The sequence below is a fragment of the Cervus canadensis genome, chromosome 4 (assembly GCF_019320065.1).
Source record: "Cervus canadensis isolate Bull #8, Minnesota chromosome 4, ASM1932006v1, whole genome shotgun sequence".
NCBI classification, from domain to species: Eukaryota; Metazoa; Chordata; class Mammalia; order Artiodactyla; family Cervidae; genus Cervus; species Cervus canadensis.
In genome coordinates, this window is record NC_057389.1 from 94206495 (window position 1) to 94220861 (window position 14367).

Sequence of the window (14367 nt, forward strand, 5' to 3'; positions counted from 1 at the left end):
GTGACCGGAGCGCCCTATAGTGTCCCCCCCCCCCCCCGCCCACCGGCGCATAAGTCTGATTTTCCCGCGGATGCTGAGTTTGCCTTGGAGGTAGAGTATTGCCTAGGATTCTAGGATATTCCATCAGGGCTTCAGCGCTATGGTTTGCAAAGGACCTAGCTTGGCTAGGAGCAGAGGTTAATGGGGGATCTGTTTTGTCCTATGGATTGAGACGTTAAATAAAGGAATTACCCTTACACTGCTGGGGAGGGGAGACATCCATTCTTGTTCAAGAGATACCAGTGTCCTCTGGTGAGCAGTGAGAACCTGACAGGTAGGGGAGAACTTCCTACCTTCCCCAGTCCCTACCAGTCCATCCGGTGTGCTGACATTACCCTCACTCATCTGAGAAAACCAAAGCCCAGATTCCTTAGATCAGCAGAGCTATCTGCTGAATTGTCAGAGGGCAGAGATCACGGTTCAGTCTCTGGAAGCTCGCTTAAGGCATGAGTCTTGCGAAATAAGCAAATGAACTAACCAAAAGGCTCCAGACTCGGGCCCCATCCCAGTCCTGACTGAGTGGGAAGGTGGAGCCCTTCCCTCTATTAGGACAAGCAGCCACCATGCATAGGAGAGAGGGGTCACAGAGAACAGCCCAAATGCAAAACTTTATTAATGGGTTTCAACAAGAAAATGAGTGGGTACACCTAGAAACACAGACAGCGTCTCCCCTGGGAGTAGGAAGGGTAGGAAAAGAAGGTGGGGATGGAGGGGGGTAGGCCCAGGGGATTCCTCTCTGCTCCAGCAGCCGTGGGATCCCACGGTTAGGGCCAGGTTCCCTCCGTCCAGCTGCAGGCCCAGAGACTGCCTCGCCCAGGGAAGCCCAGCACTGCAGCTGATGGCAGGAGGCTGAGCAGCCACAGGTGAGGCCTAGGGCAAGGTGGCTAGAGAGGCCCAGAACACGACCCCTCTAGGCTGACATCACCAGGGGGGCGTCATGGGCTGAGGGTTCTGCAGATATGACATCACCACGGCAGAGATGGACAGCCTGAGATGGGAGAGAGATGTCAGTCCAGGGTGGAGAGGTGGGGGTGGAGGCGGTGGGGGCGCTCCCTCCCCTCCCCCAGGAGTCCCTCCCTCCCCAGACCCAGCCTCACATGAAGCTACTCATCATCTGCTTCGTGTCCTCAGAGCTCCGGGAGTTGGCAAAGCTGATGAAGGAGCAGTAGACAGCGACCCAAGCACACCACTTCAGCTGGGAGAGGTGGGTGGACGGGTGGGTTAGGTCCAGTGAAAGGCACCCCAATGAGCCATTCCCCTACTCATTCTAATCCGTTTCACCTGGTGCAGCTCCAACCTTGATCCCCAGGAGTCCCTCAGTCTCAGGCTCCCAAAGTTAACTGCAGGTACCCACGTTCTGGTCCTACTCCCTAAACTGCATCTCTGACCCCACCATGTCCCCTCAGGCCTAAGAAGCCTGGCCCTTGACATCCCCCATCACCCTAAGGACCCCACCAAGTTGCCTTAAAGCCTCAGACCAACCTCCAATGTGCCTACCCTGACCCGGACCTCTGGCTTCACGACAGCTCTGGCTTTCTCCACTTAGCATCACCCCAGCCCTGCCCCCTTCAGTGCCGGCCCTGCTTTATTCTGAATCCAAGGCTCCCCACTGTCAGGCAGAAATATGGGGAAAGAAACAGCCCTGCCCACCTTGAGCATGAGGCCGCACATGCTGAAGATCATGCCAAGCAGGTTCATGTAGTCTGGTGTCGGATCATCCAGGGCTGGGTTACACTCACTCGGTGGGGGCTTGTACCTGCGGCAGGGTCAGGGGCACTCGACTTCTGCCCCTAGGACAGGCAGATGCTTCCCTGGGCCTCCAACCCACAATCTGAGACCCATCCCCATTGTTAAAAATAAAACCACAGGTTCAAAATGGAGTCATTTATGCTAGGCTATGCCACTAAACTGGGGCTCACTTCCTGGCCTGAATGGAGCGTCAGCCTCCTCCAGAAATGTAGTCTCTGACATTGTAATCATCCTTTTTTCTGCTTATGACTCTTTTGTCCTACCTTTAAAAACCTTTCCGTTTCTATAGCTCTTTAATGCTCCCCTCTACTTGTTAGACAAGATGTTGCCAGATTCATGAATCCTTCAATAAAGCCAATTAGACCTTTAAAATTTACTCAGGTGAATTTTGTTTTTCAAGTGATTTGGTGGCAGCAACAGGGTCCAAAGTGAACCTCTGACATTCAGGGACAAGAAGAAACCCGAGGCAGCGTGCCCGTGAATCCCCTTCCGAGTTCACTGTCTTTCTCACTATTATCTGGAGGCCGTGGTAAGTTCCTCTCAGTTCTCAGCTCTGCTCTCTTTGTGTCATGCTCCCGACCTAACTGGCTTTCCAGTCAGTTCCCCATTTGTCTGAAATCACTAGTTCCATGTTGGGAGTTGCTGGCGGTTCTGACTACAGTTCCTCATTTGATTAGAAACCCCAGGCCCTTGGTTCTGTTCCCAGATTCCTTGTTGGGACGTGCTGGTGGTTTGGTTGGTCTGCAGTTCCCAATTTGTTTGGAATCAGTCCACAGTCGCCATGTAGGGTCTGCTCCTGGTTCAAGCCTTTCTCCAGCGCCAGGTTCCATGTAGGCAGTCAGTGATGGTGTGCACAGGGCCTTTTTCTTGGACAGGCCACAGTAACTGGTTATGGCTGGAGTGTTACAGTGTTCATGTCTGTCTGTCTTTGTGTAGATAAAGGCCAGCCAAGAGAGATGGGAGCATCTCTGACCCCACCATGCCCTTTAACAAGTCTACCCGTTGGCACACTTGCTTATTTTTATGACCAAGAACTATAATTCAGAAGCTGTAAATATCTACAAAAATGGCAAAGTATGACTAAAAACTACCTAGAATTACAATGGCTGTCATGGGGAAGGTTTCCCTGAGACAAGACTGCCCTTGAAAGTGAGGGTTTCAGGACTTCCCTGGCGGTCCAGTGGTTTAAGTCTTCAAGCTTCCACTGCAGGGGTTTCGGGTTCTATCCCTGGTTGGGGAACTAAGATCCTTCCTTCCATGGGGCATAGCCAAAAAATTAAAAAAAAGAAAAAAAAGTCCTCAACCAGACAAAGCTTGCAAAACAGCAACTGTACTTCCCTGATGGCACAGTGGGTAAGAACCCACCCGTCAATGCAAAGAACACAGGTTCCGTCTTTGGTCTGGGAAGATTCCACGTGCTGTGGAGCAACTAAGCCTGTGTACCACAACCTCTGAGCCTGAACTCTAGAGCCTATGAGCTGCAACTACCGAGCCTGCGTGCTGCAACTACTGAAGCCCATATGACTAGAGCCTGTGCTCCGCAACAAGGGAAGCCATCGAAACGAGAAGTCCGAAAAGAGTAGCCCCTGCTCACTGCAACTAGTGAAAGCCTGCACAAAGCAACAAAGACCCAACACAACCATAAATAAATAAAATTTTTTTAAAAAAGCAACAGACCTTTTATAAACCGTTCCTAGAATCTTCCCTACCCCTACTGACTGGTCTATTATTCAAACATGTGAAACAAAGAAAGATGAATCTGGCCAACTTTAAGGCATGCTTGGAAGCCCTCCTCCTATGGTGTTTCGGTTCCATATGATAGTCACCTAACCTGCTCTAGTGGCCCTGTTTGCAAGTAGATTACCTCCTGAGATTAGTGGATTGATAAACATACAGAAAAGGCGATAGGAGACCACCAGGCTGATGGAGCCAGTGACCACAGCTGAGCACTTTGAAACGACCTTAGAGCAAGACACAAGCAAAAACTCCCCAAGTTGTTGGTCTTACAGTCACAACAGCTCCAAGGCCAGAGAGCTAAAATAATGCCCTCCTAGGGGTCCACCCAGAGAAAGCAATGGCACCCCACTGCAGTACTCTTGCCTGGAAAATGCTATGGATGGAGGAGCCTGGTAGGCTGCAGTCCATGGGGTCGCTAAGAGTGGGACACGACTGAGCAACTTCACTTTCACTTTTCACTTTCACAAACTGGAGAAGGAAATGGCAACCCACTCCAGTGTTCTTGCCTGGAGAATCCCAGGGACGGGGGAGCCTGGTGGGTTGCTGTCTATGGGATCACACAGAGTCAGACATGACTGAAGTGACTTAGCAGCAGCAGCAGCAAGGGTCCACCATCAAAACGCTGGCCCAAGGACCACTGTCTCAAATGTAATCAACTGGGACACTGGAAAAAAGATTGTCCTCAAAAAAAAAAAAAAAAAAAAGATTGTCCTCAAAGGTCTTATGCAAATTCTTCAACTTGAGTTCATCTTCAACTTCATCTATCTCCTCAGTATTCTGAGGGATTCTCTGGTAAGCTGTTATCTATAATTCCCTTAAACAGCCAAAGGGAAAATAAAATTAAATCTAATGGGAAACCTTGCCAAATTCTCGTTGATACTTATTGTTGCTGTTCAGTTCTGTGACTCTGTCAGAGCTTATCTCTGAATGCACCTGCCTCACACCTCTTGTTCCCTCTTCAGCAGGAATTCTCAAGATTGTACGCCTTCCTTTGGTCCCTCACAGCCAGGCTATGTGCTGAGACTCTCACATGTCTTCCTGAGATGTTGTTGTTGTTCAGTCACTCAGTCGTGTCTGACTCTCTGTGACCTCATGGGCTGCAGCATGCCAGCTCGCCTGTCCTTCGCTATCGTCCAGTTTACTCAAATTCATGTCCGTTGAGTCGGTGTTGCTCTCTAACCATCCCATCCTCTGCCACCCCCTTCTCCTTTTGCCTTCAATCTTTCCCAGCATCAGGGTCTTTTCCAATGAATTGGCTATTCTCATCAGGTGGCCAAAGGAATGGAGCTTCAGCAACAGTCCTTCCAATGAATATTCAGGGTTGATTTCCTTTAGGATTGACTGGTTTGATCTCCGTGCAGTCTGGAGCTATGTTTTCACCCCCATTCCCTTAAGATGACAACTCCCTCAGAGTGAAAAAGGTTTCCTAATGGGAAAAATCTAACAAAAGTTCAGAGAGAATTTCTACCTCAACCTGTACAAATGACTCTGGGACTCCTGACTGAAAAACATTCTTTTTTGCAATGACATAGCCCCAGTCAATCTATTTAGGTAGAGCTCTCCTTTCTAACTTAAAAGGGCTAAGACATTTTGTTTCCAATGGGGACTCTACCTTAAAATTTCCTGACCAACCTGAACCAGATTTTTTATGTTCTTACAATCCGTCCTTGACAGAAAGGAGAAAGAATTCCAACAAAAGTCCCTGAATTTAATTGAGGTGTCTCAAAATCTCTGGGTTATTTCTTTCTTTATTTTGGGCTGCACCAGATCTTCATTGCTGCGCACGGGCTTTCTCTAGTTGCGGAAAGCCGGGACTACTCTCTAGGTTCGGTGGCTTCTCTTGTTGCAGAGCGCAGGCTCTAGAGCTCCAGCTTGGTAGTCGCAGTGCACGGGCTTAGTCGCCCTGCGGCATTCAGGATCTTCCTGGACCAGGAATCAAAATCCTGGACCACCAGGGAAATCCCCTGTGTATTATTTCTAACATTGACATTGGAAGAATAAAAAAAAATACAGAGTTTATAAAGATTCAGACACACATAACTAAACCTCTCCCTCAGTTACATCAAATATCCTCTGAAGCCTAAAGCCACACGAAGCCGCACACCCACAACAGAAGACCTAATGTCCCAGGGGTAATTAGGCCTGCCTGATAGTAGCCACCACAACATGCAGATCCTGCCAATCTGGAAACCTAATGGGTGAGGATGGTGATTTGTCCATAACTTAAGAGCTTCCCCCCACTCCAGCCCCAGGGGAAGGTTTCTTTTGTTTTTTAATTTTTATTGGGAGTATTGTTGATTTACAATGCTGTGTTATTTCAGGTGTACAGCAAAGTGAATCAGTTACACATGCTCACATAGCCACTCTCTTCTCGATTCGTTTCCCATATAGGTCTTTACAGAGCACTGAGTAGAATTTCCTGGGCTACAAAGTAGGTCCTTCTTGGTTATGTGTTGTATACACAGCAGTGTGTATGTGTCAGTCCTGGTCTCCTGATTTATCCCTTCCCTCAGGAGCTTCTGCAGGCTCAGCAGTAAAGAATCCACCTGCAATGCAGGAGACACAGGTTCAATCCCTCGGTCAGGAGGATCCCCTGGAGAAGGCAATGGCAACCCACTCCAGTACTCTTGCCTGGAAAATCCCATGGACAGGGGAGCCTGGTGGGCTGCAGTCCATGGGGTCACTACAAGTCAGACACGACTGAGCGACTTCACTTTCACGCATTGGAGAAGGAAATGGCAACCCACTCCAGTGTTCTTGCCTGGAGAATCCCAAGGACGGGGGAACCTGGTGGGCTGCCGTCTATGGGTCACACAGAGTCGGACACGGCTGAGGCGACTTAGCAGCCAGTATTCTTGTCTGGGAAGCCCCATGGACAGAAAGGTCTAGCAAGCTACAGTCCATGGGGTCACAAGGAGTTGGACCAGACTAAGCAACTAAACAACAACCAGTACTTAAGGGTTATTAGCAAGTTATTCCCCTCTTCCCAGCTGTCCCAAACCTGGAACACCATTTTGTCATAAACTCCAGCAAGCTCAAAACACTGTTGTGGATCTTTTTCAGCCTTTTGCAGTATCCCTATAGATTCCAACAGCTGATGTCCGTCTGCCTTAACTTGGAACAATCAGCAGTAAGCCTGGACACTCATGCCTCAAGGGTTCACTGAGGCCCCTTCTGACTTCTCTCAAGTGCTCCTTCAAGATAAGGACCCACCAGTCCCCAGGAAATGAGCTCTTTCACAACAGGTGGATGACTGCTTGCTGTGCTCAGTAACCAAAGAGGCATCCATAAAAGATTTCATTTATCTGCTTGAAAGTGATAGAAGAACTTGTCACATACTGTGGTATGGAGAGTATTTCCAGCTAAGACATGACTCGGCTTAAACTTTATGCTCATTAGAACAGACCATCTTGTGGCCTCTCAAACAGACATCTGCTTTAATCATTAAACAGACCAAAAAAAAAAAAAAAGAAAGAAATGCAGTTATCAGACTGTGCAGAATGTCCACTTTTGAAGAGGGGATAAATGTTCTTTCACCTTATTCCCACAATACCAATATACCAATTCCTTTGAATATGAGGTTCCCTTCCGTTCTCTAAGGTCATGCTGTCTTGCTGTGTATGTGCTAATCTGTCTCTTGAAACCTTGAAGCAATGTCCCCGTTGTGTCTGATGTTTGTTCTTTGTTCGGACAAGACAGAACTGTGCTTCAGGCATCCAAATGGAGCCGGGTGGCCACGTTAATGCATCAATGAGGACTTGAATTTTCTGAACTGTATCAAATTTAACCACACCACCAGCTATTCTCAAGACAGTATCTGCTAGCAGCTGCTAACTGCAACCTTATGGTCTCAACATCTCCCCTTGTAACTATACAGTCACTTCAAACCCCAACGAATCCTTGCTTAACAAGCACTCTTATATCTTGCCAGCTCTATTATATTCCTTTTTTTTTTTTTTTTTGACCATACCTGCAGGCGTGCAGAACTTCCCTGACCAGGGATAGAACCCTTGCCCCCTGCAGTGGAAGCACAGTCTTAACCACTGGACCACCAGGGAAGTTCCAATTATAATTCTTGACAAACAAGTTATGTAACTGCAGTTTTTGCCTGAATAAGCCTCTGCCATACTGTAGTCCAGCAAAATACAATTCAAGTGCTTATGAATCTGTGTTTCCTGGGCCATGGGCTTCCGTTTGGCTTAGATAAAATTCTTATTATAGGTTGCTTATTGATTATTTCAGTTGACAAAAGGAACATAAACTCTCCAAGGGAAAATTACAATTATCTGTAGGTAATGTTCATTACCTAGTGCTGAAGGAAGCCAGCCATCTCCAACAAGGATCAGGCTAATCCAAGAATTTCCTAGGCCTACAACTAAGCGAGAGCTATGTGGATTTCTAGGCTTGATTGGCCCCTGTCGACTACGGGCGCCTAATTTCTCTGTATTCATTTCCCCACCCAATGACCTCACTACACTTCTAGTCCCTCAGCTCCTTTCCAGGGAAGATAAACATAAGTAGGCTTTTCTGAAGACTAAAACAGGTGCTGTAAGAACCACCAGCCCTAGCCCTACCTAATTATTCAAGACCTTTCCCTTTATTTGTGCATGAAAGAAATAACCAAGCCCTGGGAATGCTCACACAAGAGCATAGCAATAAACCTAGCCTGTTTCTTATCACAGCATGTAACTGGATTCAGTTGCCAGTGCCTATACCAACTGTCTTGGGTTACAGCTGCAACTACAAAGTTAGTAGAAGCTTCAGCTGATCTAGTCTGAGGTAACAGCATTTATTCACAGACTCCTCATGCTGTCCAAAGTCTTCTTAACTCTTGGAACTTCTCTGGTGATCCAGTGGCTACGACTCTGTGGGTCCACTGCAAGCAGCCTGGGTTCAATCCTTAGTCAGGGAATTAGATCCCACATGCCAAAACTAAAAGATCCTGTATGCTGCAACTAAGACCTGGAGTAGCCAAATAAATAAGTAAGTAAATAAATAAATAAATATATGCAGAGGGGGCATCTCCTGGTCTCCTAAATGTATTAAAAAGGCAAACAAAAAAACCAGTCTTCTTAACTCTGAATTGACTCAACATTTCTCTACCAGCAGATTAACCTTCTATGAGATCCTTTTGCTTCCTCCACTTATGCAACATCTTAAATGTTGCAACACCTTTAACTTGCTACATCACTACCCCTACTGACAAAGATGAGCCCCTTAACTGTCAGGTAAGAACATCCTGATATAATCTTGTTTGCTGATGGCCCATACTCTAAAATGAAAATGAAAAAGGGACACCTTGTTCCCAAACTGATAATGCTATTACTAACCATTATGAATTACTTGAAAAGGAAACTTCCCATACTTGAAAGCGGCCCAACAAGCAGAGTTCCATACCCTTACCAGAGCCTGGCAATTATCAGATAATAAACTGTTAATATTTATACCAAGAATCAGTATGCCTTTGGGATCATCCATGATTTGGAGATGTTATGGAAACAAAGGGGTTTTCTGAAGTCCTCTCGGGCCCCCATCAAAAATGGGCAACAGGGACTTCCCACATGGTCCTGCCAATGCAGGGAACATGGGTTGGATCCCTGGTCCTGGAAGATCCCACATGCTGTGGGGCAACTAAGCCCACACTCTAGAGCCTGTGTTCCGCAACAAGAGAAGCCGCCACAATGAGAACCTGAGCGCAGCAACCAGAGAGCAACCTCTGCTCATCGCAACTAGAGGAAGCCTGCGCACAGGATCCCGGGCAGCCAAAAATATAAATTAAAAAAAAAAATTTTTTTTAAGGCAACAAGTAAACTACTGTCTTACTTCCTGAAGGTAAGAAATTACCTGTCATTAAAGTTGAGACTCACACTTAAAAGACTGAACCAGAGTTCAGGAAATGCCCTAGTTGAGCTTCATGCAAAGACAGCAGCAAGAGTCTATAAATATCATGGCACTGAGAATTCCCTGGCAGCCCAGTGGTTAAGACTCGGCACTTTCCTTGTGGTGACCTGGGTTCAATCCCTGGTTGGGGAACTAAGTTCTGGCTTACAGAGCAGTAAAAAATAAATAAGTATTATGGCACAGATGGATGAAGACCATTCTGCCTCAGCAAAACATGACCCCTCATTGCCAGACCCTGGCCATCTTGATGTCCTTGTAACATCAGTCTGTTCCTGAACAGAGAAATTAAGATGGGCAAACAATAGTTGTAAATTAGATAAACATTCAGGGCTATGGGAAACCCAAGATGGCCACGTGGTTCTTCCCAGCTCCTTGACAAATCTCGTTTTTCAGTTTTTGCATTCCTTCACCCATCATAGTGCATTTTAAGATGACTCAAATGACGAATAGACATGGGTGGGGAGACAAAATTACAAAAGCAGTTTACACCAATGTTTGACCTGTCAAGTCTATAATCCTGGAAAAACTATCGTGTTCCCAGAGGCCTCAGACCTCCCCTCTCTGGACCTTCTGAGCACCTACAGCTGGACTTTATCCAACTGCCACCCAGTAAGGGTTATCAATATGTTCTTGTTACTCTACACATGCTTTCCTAATGGGTTGAAGTCTTCCCTTGTCACAAGGCTAATGCCCTCACAACGGCAAGGAAACTGTTAGAAGATGTGGTTCCAACTCAGGGTCTACCTCCCACAATCTTCAGGGACTGAGGCAACCACTTCAGTGGGCAAATCCTAAAAGCCTTAATGAAAACCTTGCAGACTCCTTGGAATTATCACTCTCCTTTTTACTTATCATCAGGCAAGGTAGAAAGAACTAATGGGATCCTCGAAAACCTCTAAACTGCTTAAACTACTGAACTCCCTTGGCCTAAGGTATTGCCTCTGGCCATGACAACTGTTCCCAGTACCCTCTCTGAAAACATACACTCACTCCACATGGAACAGTCACCAGTAGACCAATGTCCATTGGTATACAACTTTCTGCTGATCCCTTGCTATCTAACATTAATAGGACCAGCTACTGTAAGTCTTTCATGTCTTATGCTATCATTAACAGGTTTAAGAAAGAAGCCTTCCCAGATCCCAACTCAAAGGATCCTGTTGGTCACACACTGGAGCCTGCTGACTGAGTATTATGAAGACATCATCAGAGGAAGACAGCCCTCAAGCCCCATGGGAAGGGACCTTACCAAGTGCTCCTGACCACTGACAAAGACCACAAAATGAGAAGGCGCAGAGCCTTTGGTACACATTTCATAGCTAAGGAAAGCTCCATCAGACATCTAGTCCTAAACAGACGCTGGAGACCTCTGAATCAAACTGATGAGGAAGAGAAGTAGTTGCCGTCAAGGTGGACTGCTTCTGTGCCAGACACCGGATCAAGACCATACGTTAACTAGACTGAAACCCTTCTTCCTTTTTCTTTTTTTACTCTGGTTTTCACCTGGAAAGATGATGTTCTCACCCTTATCACCCAGGCCATTGCTGAGGAAAGTATGCTTTCAGACCGCTGGATTTTTCATTAAATATTCCAATCTGGGGGCTTCCCTGGTGGCTCAGTGGTAAAGAATCCGCCTGCCAATGCGGGGCACACAGGTCCAATCCTTGATCCAGGAAGATCTCCACATGCTGCAGAGCAGCTAAGCCTGTGGACCACAATTAATGAGCCTGGGCTCTAGAGCCTAGGAACCCCAACTACTGAAGTCCGCATGCCTAGAGCCTGTGCTCCACAACAGAAGTCACTGCAATGAAAAGCCCTTGCACTGCAACCAAGAGAAGCCCCCCACTTGCAGCAATTAGAGAAAAGCCCACACAGCAACAAAGATCCGGCACAGTCTTAAATAAATAAATAAATAAATTTAAAAAATTCCAATCTGAGACTTCCCTGGCAGTCCAGTGGTTAAGACTCTGCGCTACCACTGCAGGGAGCAGTGGGTTCAATCCCTGGCCGGGGAACTAGAATCTCGCATGCCACACTGCACAGCCAAAAACAAAACAAAAAAATTCCAATCTATCCATGATGCTAGAGACCTCCTGGTCCTGCTTGTGACCAGTTTTTCTTCTATTCTCAATGTCACAGGAAACGACAATCAAACCCGCTAAAAGTTTCTTATGCAATTCAACTTTCACAGCCAGAACAACCTATACCTTGTTTTTGCCTTTCTCCCGTCATAACCATACATACTCAATTAGACACAATTAACTAGTAAATCTCACTGCACTTGCACCCCCACATTCTCATGATAATCTAGATCAGATCTGCCCCTACTCACTAAGAGATCTCACCAACTGCACCTATCTTTGCAAGGTGTTTGGAGCAACACATTATTTCAGGCTGGGAATTTCAGCTATTCCCAAATGTAATGAAAACCTGACTGACATCTGGCTTGAATGGGTAAATGCAGTAATCCCTGTGAATGAATCCATTAACAGTACCCCGCTAATGGAAATGGTCTATGCCCCCATAGGGTCTGTCTTTGTTCATAATGGTTATCATTCTCCTTCAGCCTCTGAATGCCTAGATAGCCAGTGCACAGAGGGCAATGCCTCTTAGGTTATCGAACTGGGCTCCTAACTTTCTACAAGGGAACTAAGACACCTCATTGGTCAAGTCCCCTGGATTTACATCATGAACTTAAAAAGAATGATGAGGATTTCGTGACTCAGGATTCGTGTCCTTTGGCAAGGCCATCAGCCCAAGAAAGATCCTTAGATTCTCTGGCCAAAGTTGTTCTTTTGTAACAGAACAGCCCTTGATGAGGGGCTTACCTTGTAGCTCAGACAGTAACGAATCTGCCTGCAACACAGGAGACCCAGTTCAATTCCTGGGTCGGGAAGATCCCCTGTAGATGAGAATGGCAACCCATTCCAGTATTCTTGCCTTGAGAATTCCATGGATAGACCATGGGGTCACAGAGTCAGACACAACTGAGCGACTAACACACAGTCCTTGTTTATCTTTTAGCTGAGCAAGGCGTGTCCATGCTGTGGTCAATACCACCTGCTACACTGGATTACCCCTTCTGGGGAAGCTGAAACTCAGTTACAAAAGATCACTGAGCAAGCCAGCTTGCGTAAGAAGGTGACTCCCTCAAGGCGAATTTTCTTTTCTTTTTTTTCTAAACCAGGGATTAAAGCCTTGCTCACTGCACTGGAAGCACCAAGTCCTAACCAGCGTACCACCAGGAAAGTCCCAGTGGGAACTCTCTTTCATGTATTTGATTTTGCCTGGTTTCAATCCTGGAGAGCATGGCTCCAAAGTGCACTCCAAACATTGCTAATTATCCTGCATATTATAATCATAATAACCTCCTTAATACACTGCATTAGGCAGCATATGAAAAAGCAAAGACATTACTTTGCCAACAAAGGTCCGGCAAAGTAATGGTTTACTTCTAGTCAAAGCTATGATTTCTCCAGTAGTCATGTATGGATGTGAGTTGGACTATAAAGAAAGCTGAGGACCAAAGAACTGATGCTTTTGAACGCTGGTGTTGGAGAAGACTCTTGAGGGCCCCTTGGACTGCAAGGAGATCCAACCAGTCCATCCTAAAGGAAATCAGTCCTGAATATTGATTGGAAGGACTGATGCTAAAGCTGAAACTCCAATACTTTGGCCACCTGATGCGAAGAACTGACTCATTGGAAAAGACCCTGATGTTGGGAAAGACTGAAGGCAGGAGGAGAAGGGGATGACAGGGATGAGATAGTTGGATGACATCACCGACTGGATGGACATGAGTGTGAGCAAGCTCTGGGAGTTGGTGATGGACAGGGAAGCCTGGTGTGCTGCAATCCATAAGGTCACAAAGGGTTGGATATGACTGAGCAACTGAACTGAATGCACTGTATTCTCTCAAAAGCTTTAAATGCTTAATCACAGTCACTAATCATCAAGCAAAAGATCTCCCCATGACTAGAACATCAGAAAAGTAACAAGAGAATAACCAACTCAGAGACTGTGAACCTGAAGCCAGCAAGGACCTGTGACTATCACAGGGGTTAACTATGGATAGCATGCAAAAGAACAACAAAAACTGAGAGAACCTCAGAGTAGCAGCTGAGAGTGGCGCTCATGCCTTAAGTTTTGATCACATCTCTCAGACAGTCTGATTGGGAGAGGGGAGGAGGGAAGAGAGAGAAGATTGTTAAAAAGAATACCACAGGTCCAAAAATTTGTACTTGGCCAAGCCACCAAATCGGGGCTTAACATCTAACCTAACAGAAGCTTCAACTTTCTCCAGAAATGCTCTTAATCGGTCAGTCAGGAATTTTCTGGTCAGCACCAATGAGGCAGTCTGTCACATGGATTCTCTCCCGTCTCCATCCTTCAAAAGGAAAATGGGGTAACCCCCACCTATCAAGACCCTTTTCTCCCCAAAAGGAAACTAGTCTAATCTGAAATCGTCCTTTTTTCTGTTTATGACTTCCTTGTCCTGCCTTTAAATAACCTTTTCCTTTCTATAGCTCTTTAGCGCTCCCCTCTACTTGCTATATGGGATGTATATAGCAATTTATGATTCATTTGGTAAAGCCAATTATATCGTTAAAATTTACAGCTGAATTTTTTTTCTTGTTTTAACACCATGACAACTAAGAGCCTCACCTCAGCACTTTGTTGGGCCTCCGTGGGTCCGACATATTGTTCGCGGACATAGCGAGTCAGAAGTCGCGCCTCTTCCGCTGCGGGAATCGCAGCTTCCGGCAGCTTCCAGCTTGGAAACACAGGGTAGTTTTTAGAGTAACACTCTCAGCCCTCGCGCCTCCGTTCCTACCGACGGTTACCGGAACTCCCCCCAGCCAGGGGATAGAGAATTCGGAGGAGCCAAAAATGCTCCTAGGAGACCAGAAGTGGGGAAAGAAACTGGGAAGCTGGAGACAA

General features: G+C 46.5%; 1 protein-coding gene across 1 annotated transcript; it reads right to left on the reverse strand.

Annotated features, from left to right (window-relative positions):
- Positions 1 to 628: 628 nt before the first annotated feature.
- On the reverse strand, positions 629 to 14245 carry WDR83OS (WD repeat domain 83 opposite strand). Its single transcript, XM_043466799.1, has 4 exons — positions 14092 to 14245; positions 1690 to 1795; positions 1137 to 1234; positions 629 to 1027 (listed from the first exon to the last, which is right to left on the reverse strand). Exons 1-4 carry the CDS (start codon positions 14139 to 14141, stop codon positions 961 to 963), a joined length of 321 nt encoding a protein of 106 aa, XP_043322734.1. The 5' UTR covers positions 14142 to 14245; the 3' UTR covers positions 629 to 960.
- Between the last annotated feature and the right edge of the window lie 122 nt (positions 14246 to 14367).

Excerpts from the sequence above, each read along its gene's own strand:
- WDR83OS (XM_043466799.1), bottom strand. The coding sequence starts at position 14,141 with ATGTCCGCGAACAATATGTCGGACCCACGGAGGCCCAACAAAGTGCTG. Across the intron at positions 1,796-14,091 it reads AGGCCCAACAAAGTGCTGAG|GTACAAGCCCCCACCGAGTG; the intron begins GTGAGGCTCTTA and ends ACCCTGCCGCAG. Across the intron at positions 1,235-1,689 it reads TGTGCGGCCTCATGCTCAAG|CTGAAGTGGTGTGCTTGGGT; the intron begins GTGGGCAGGGCT and ends CACCTCTCCCAG.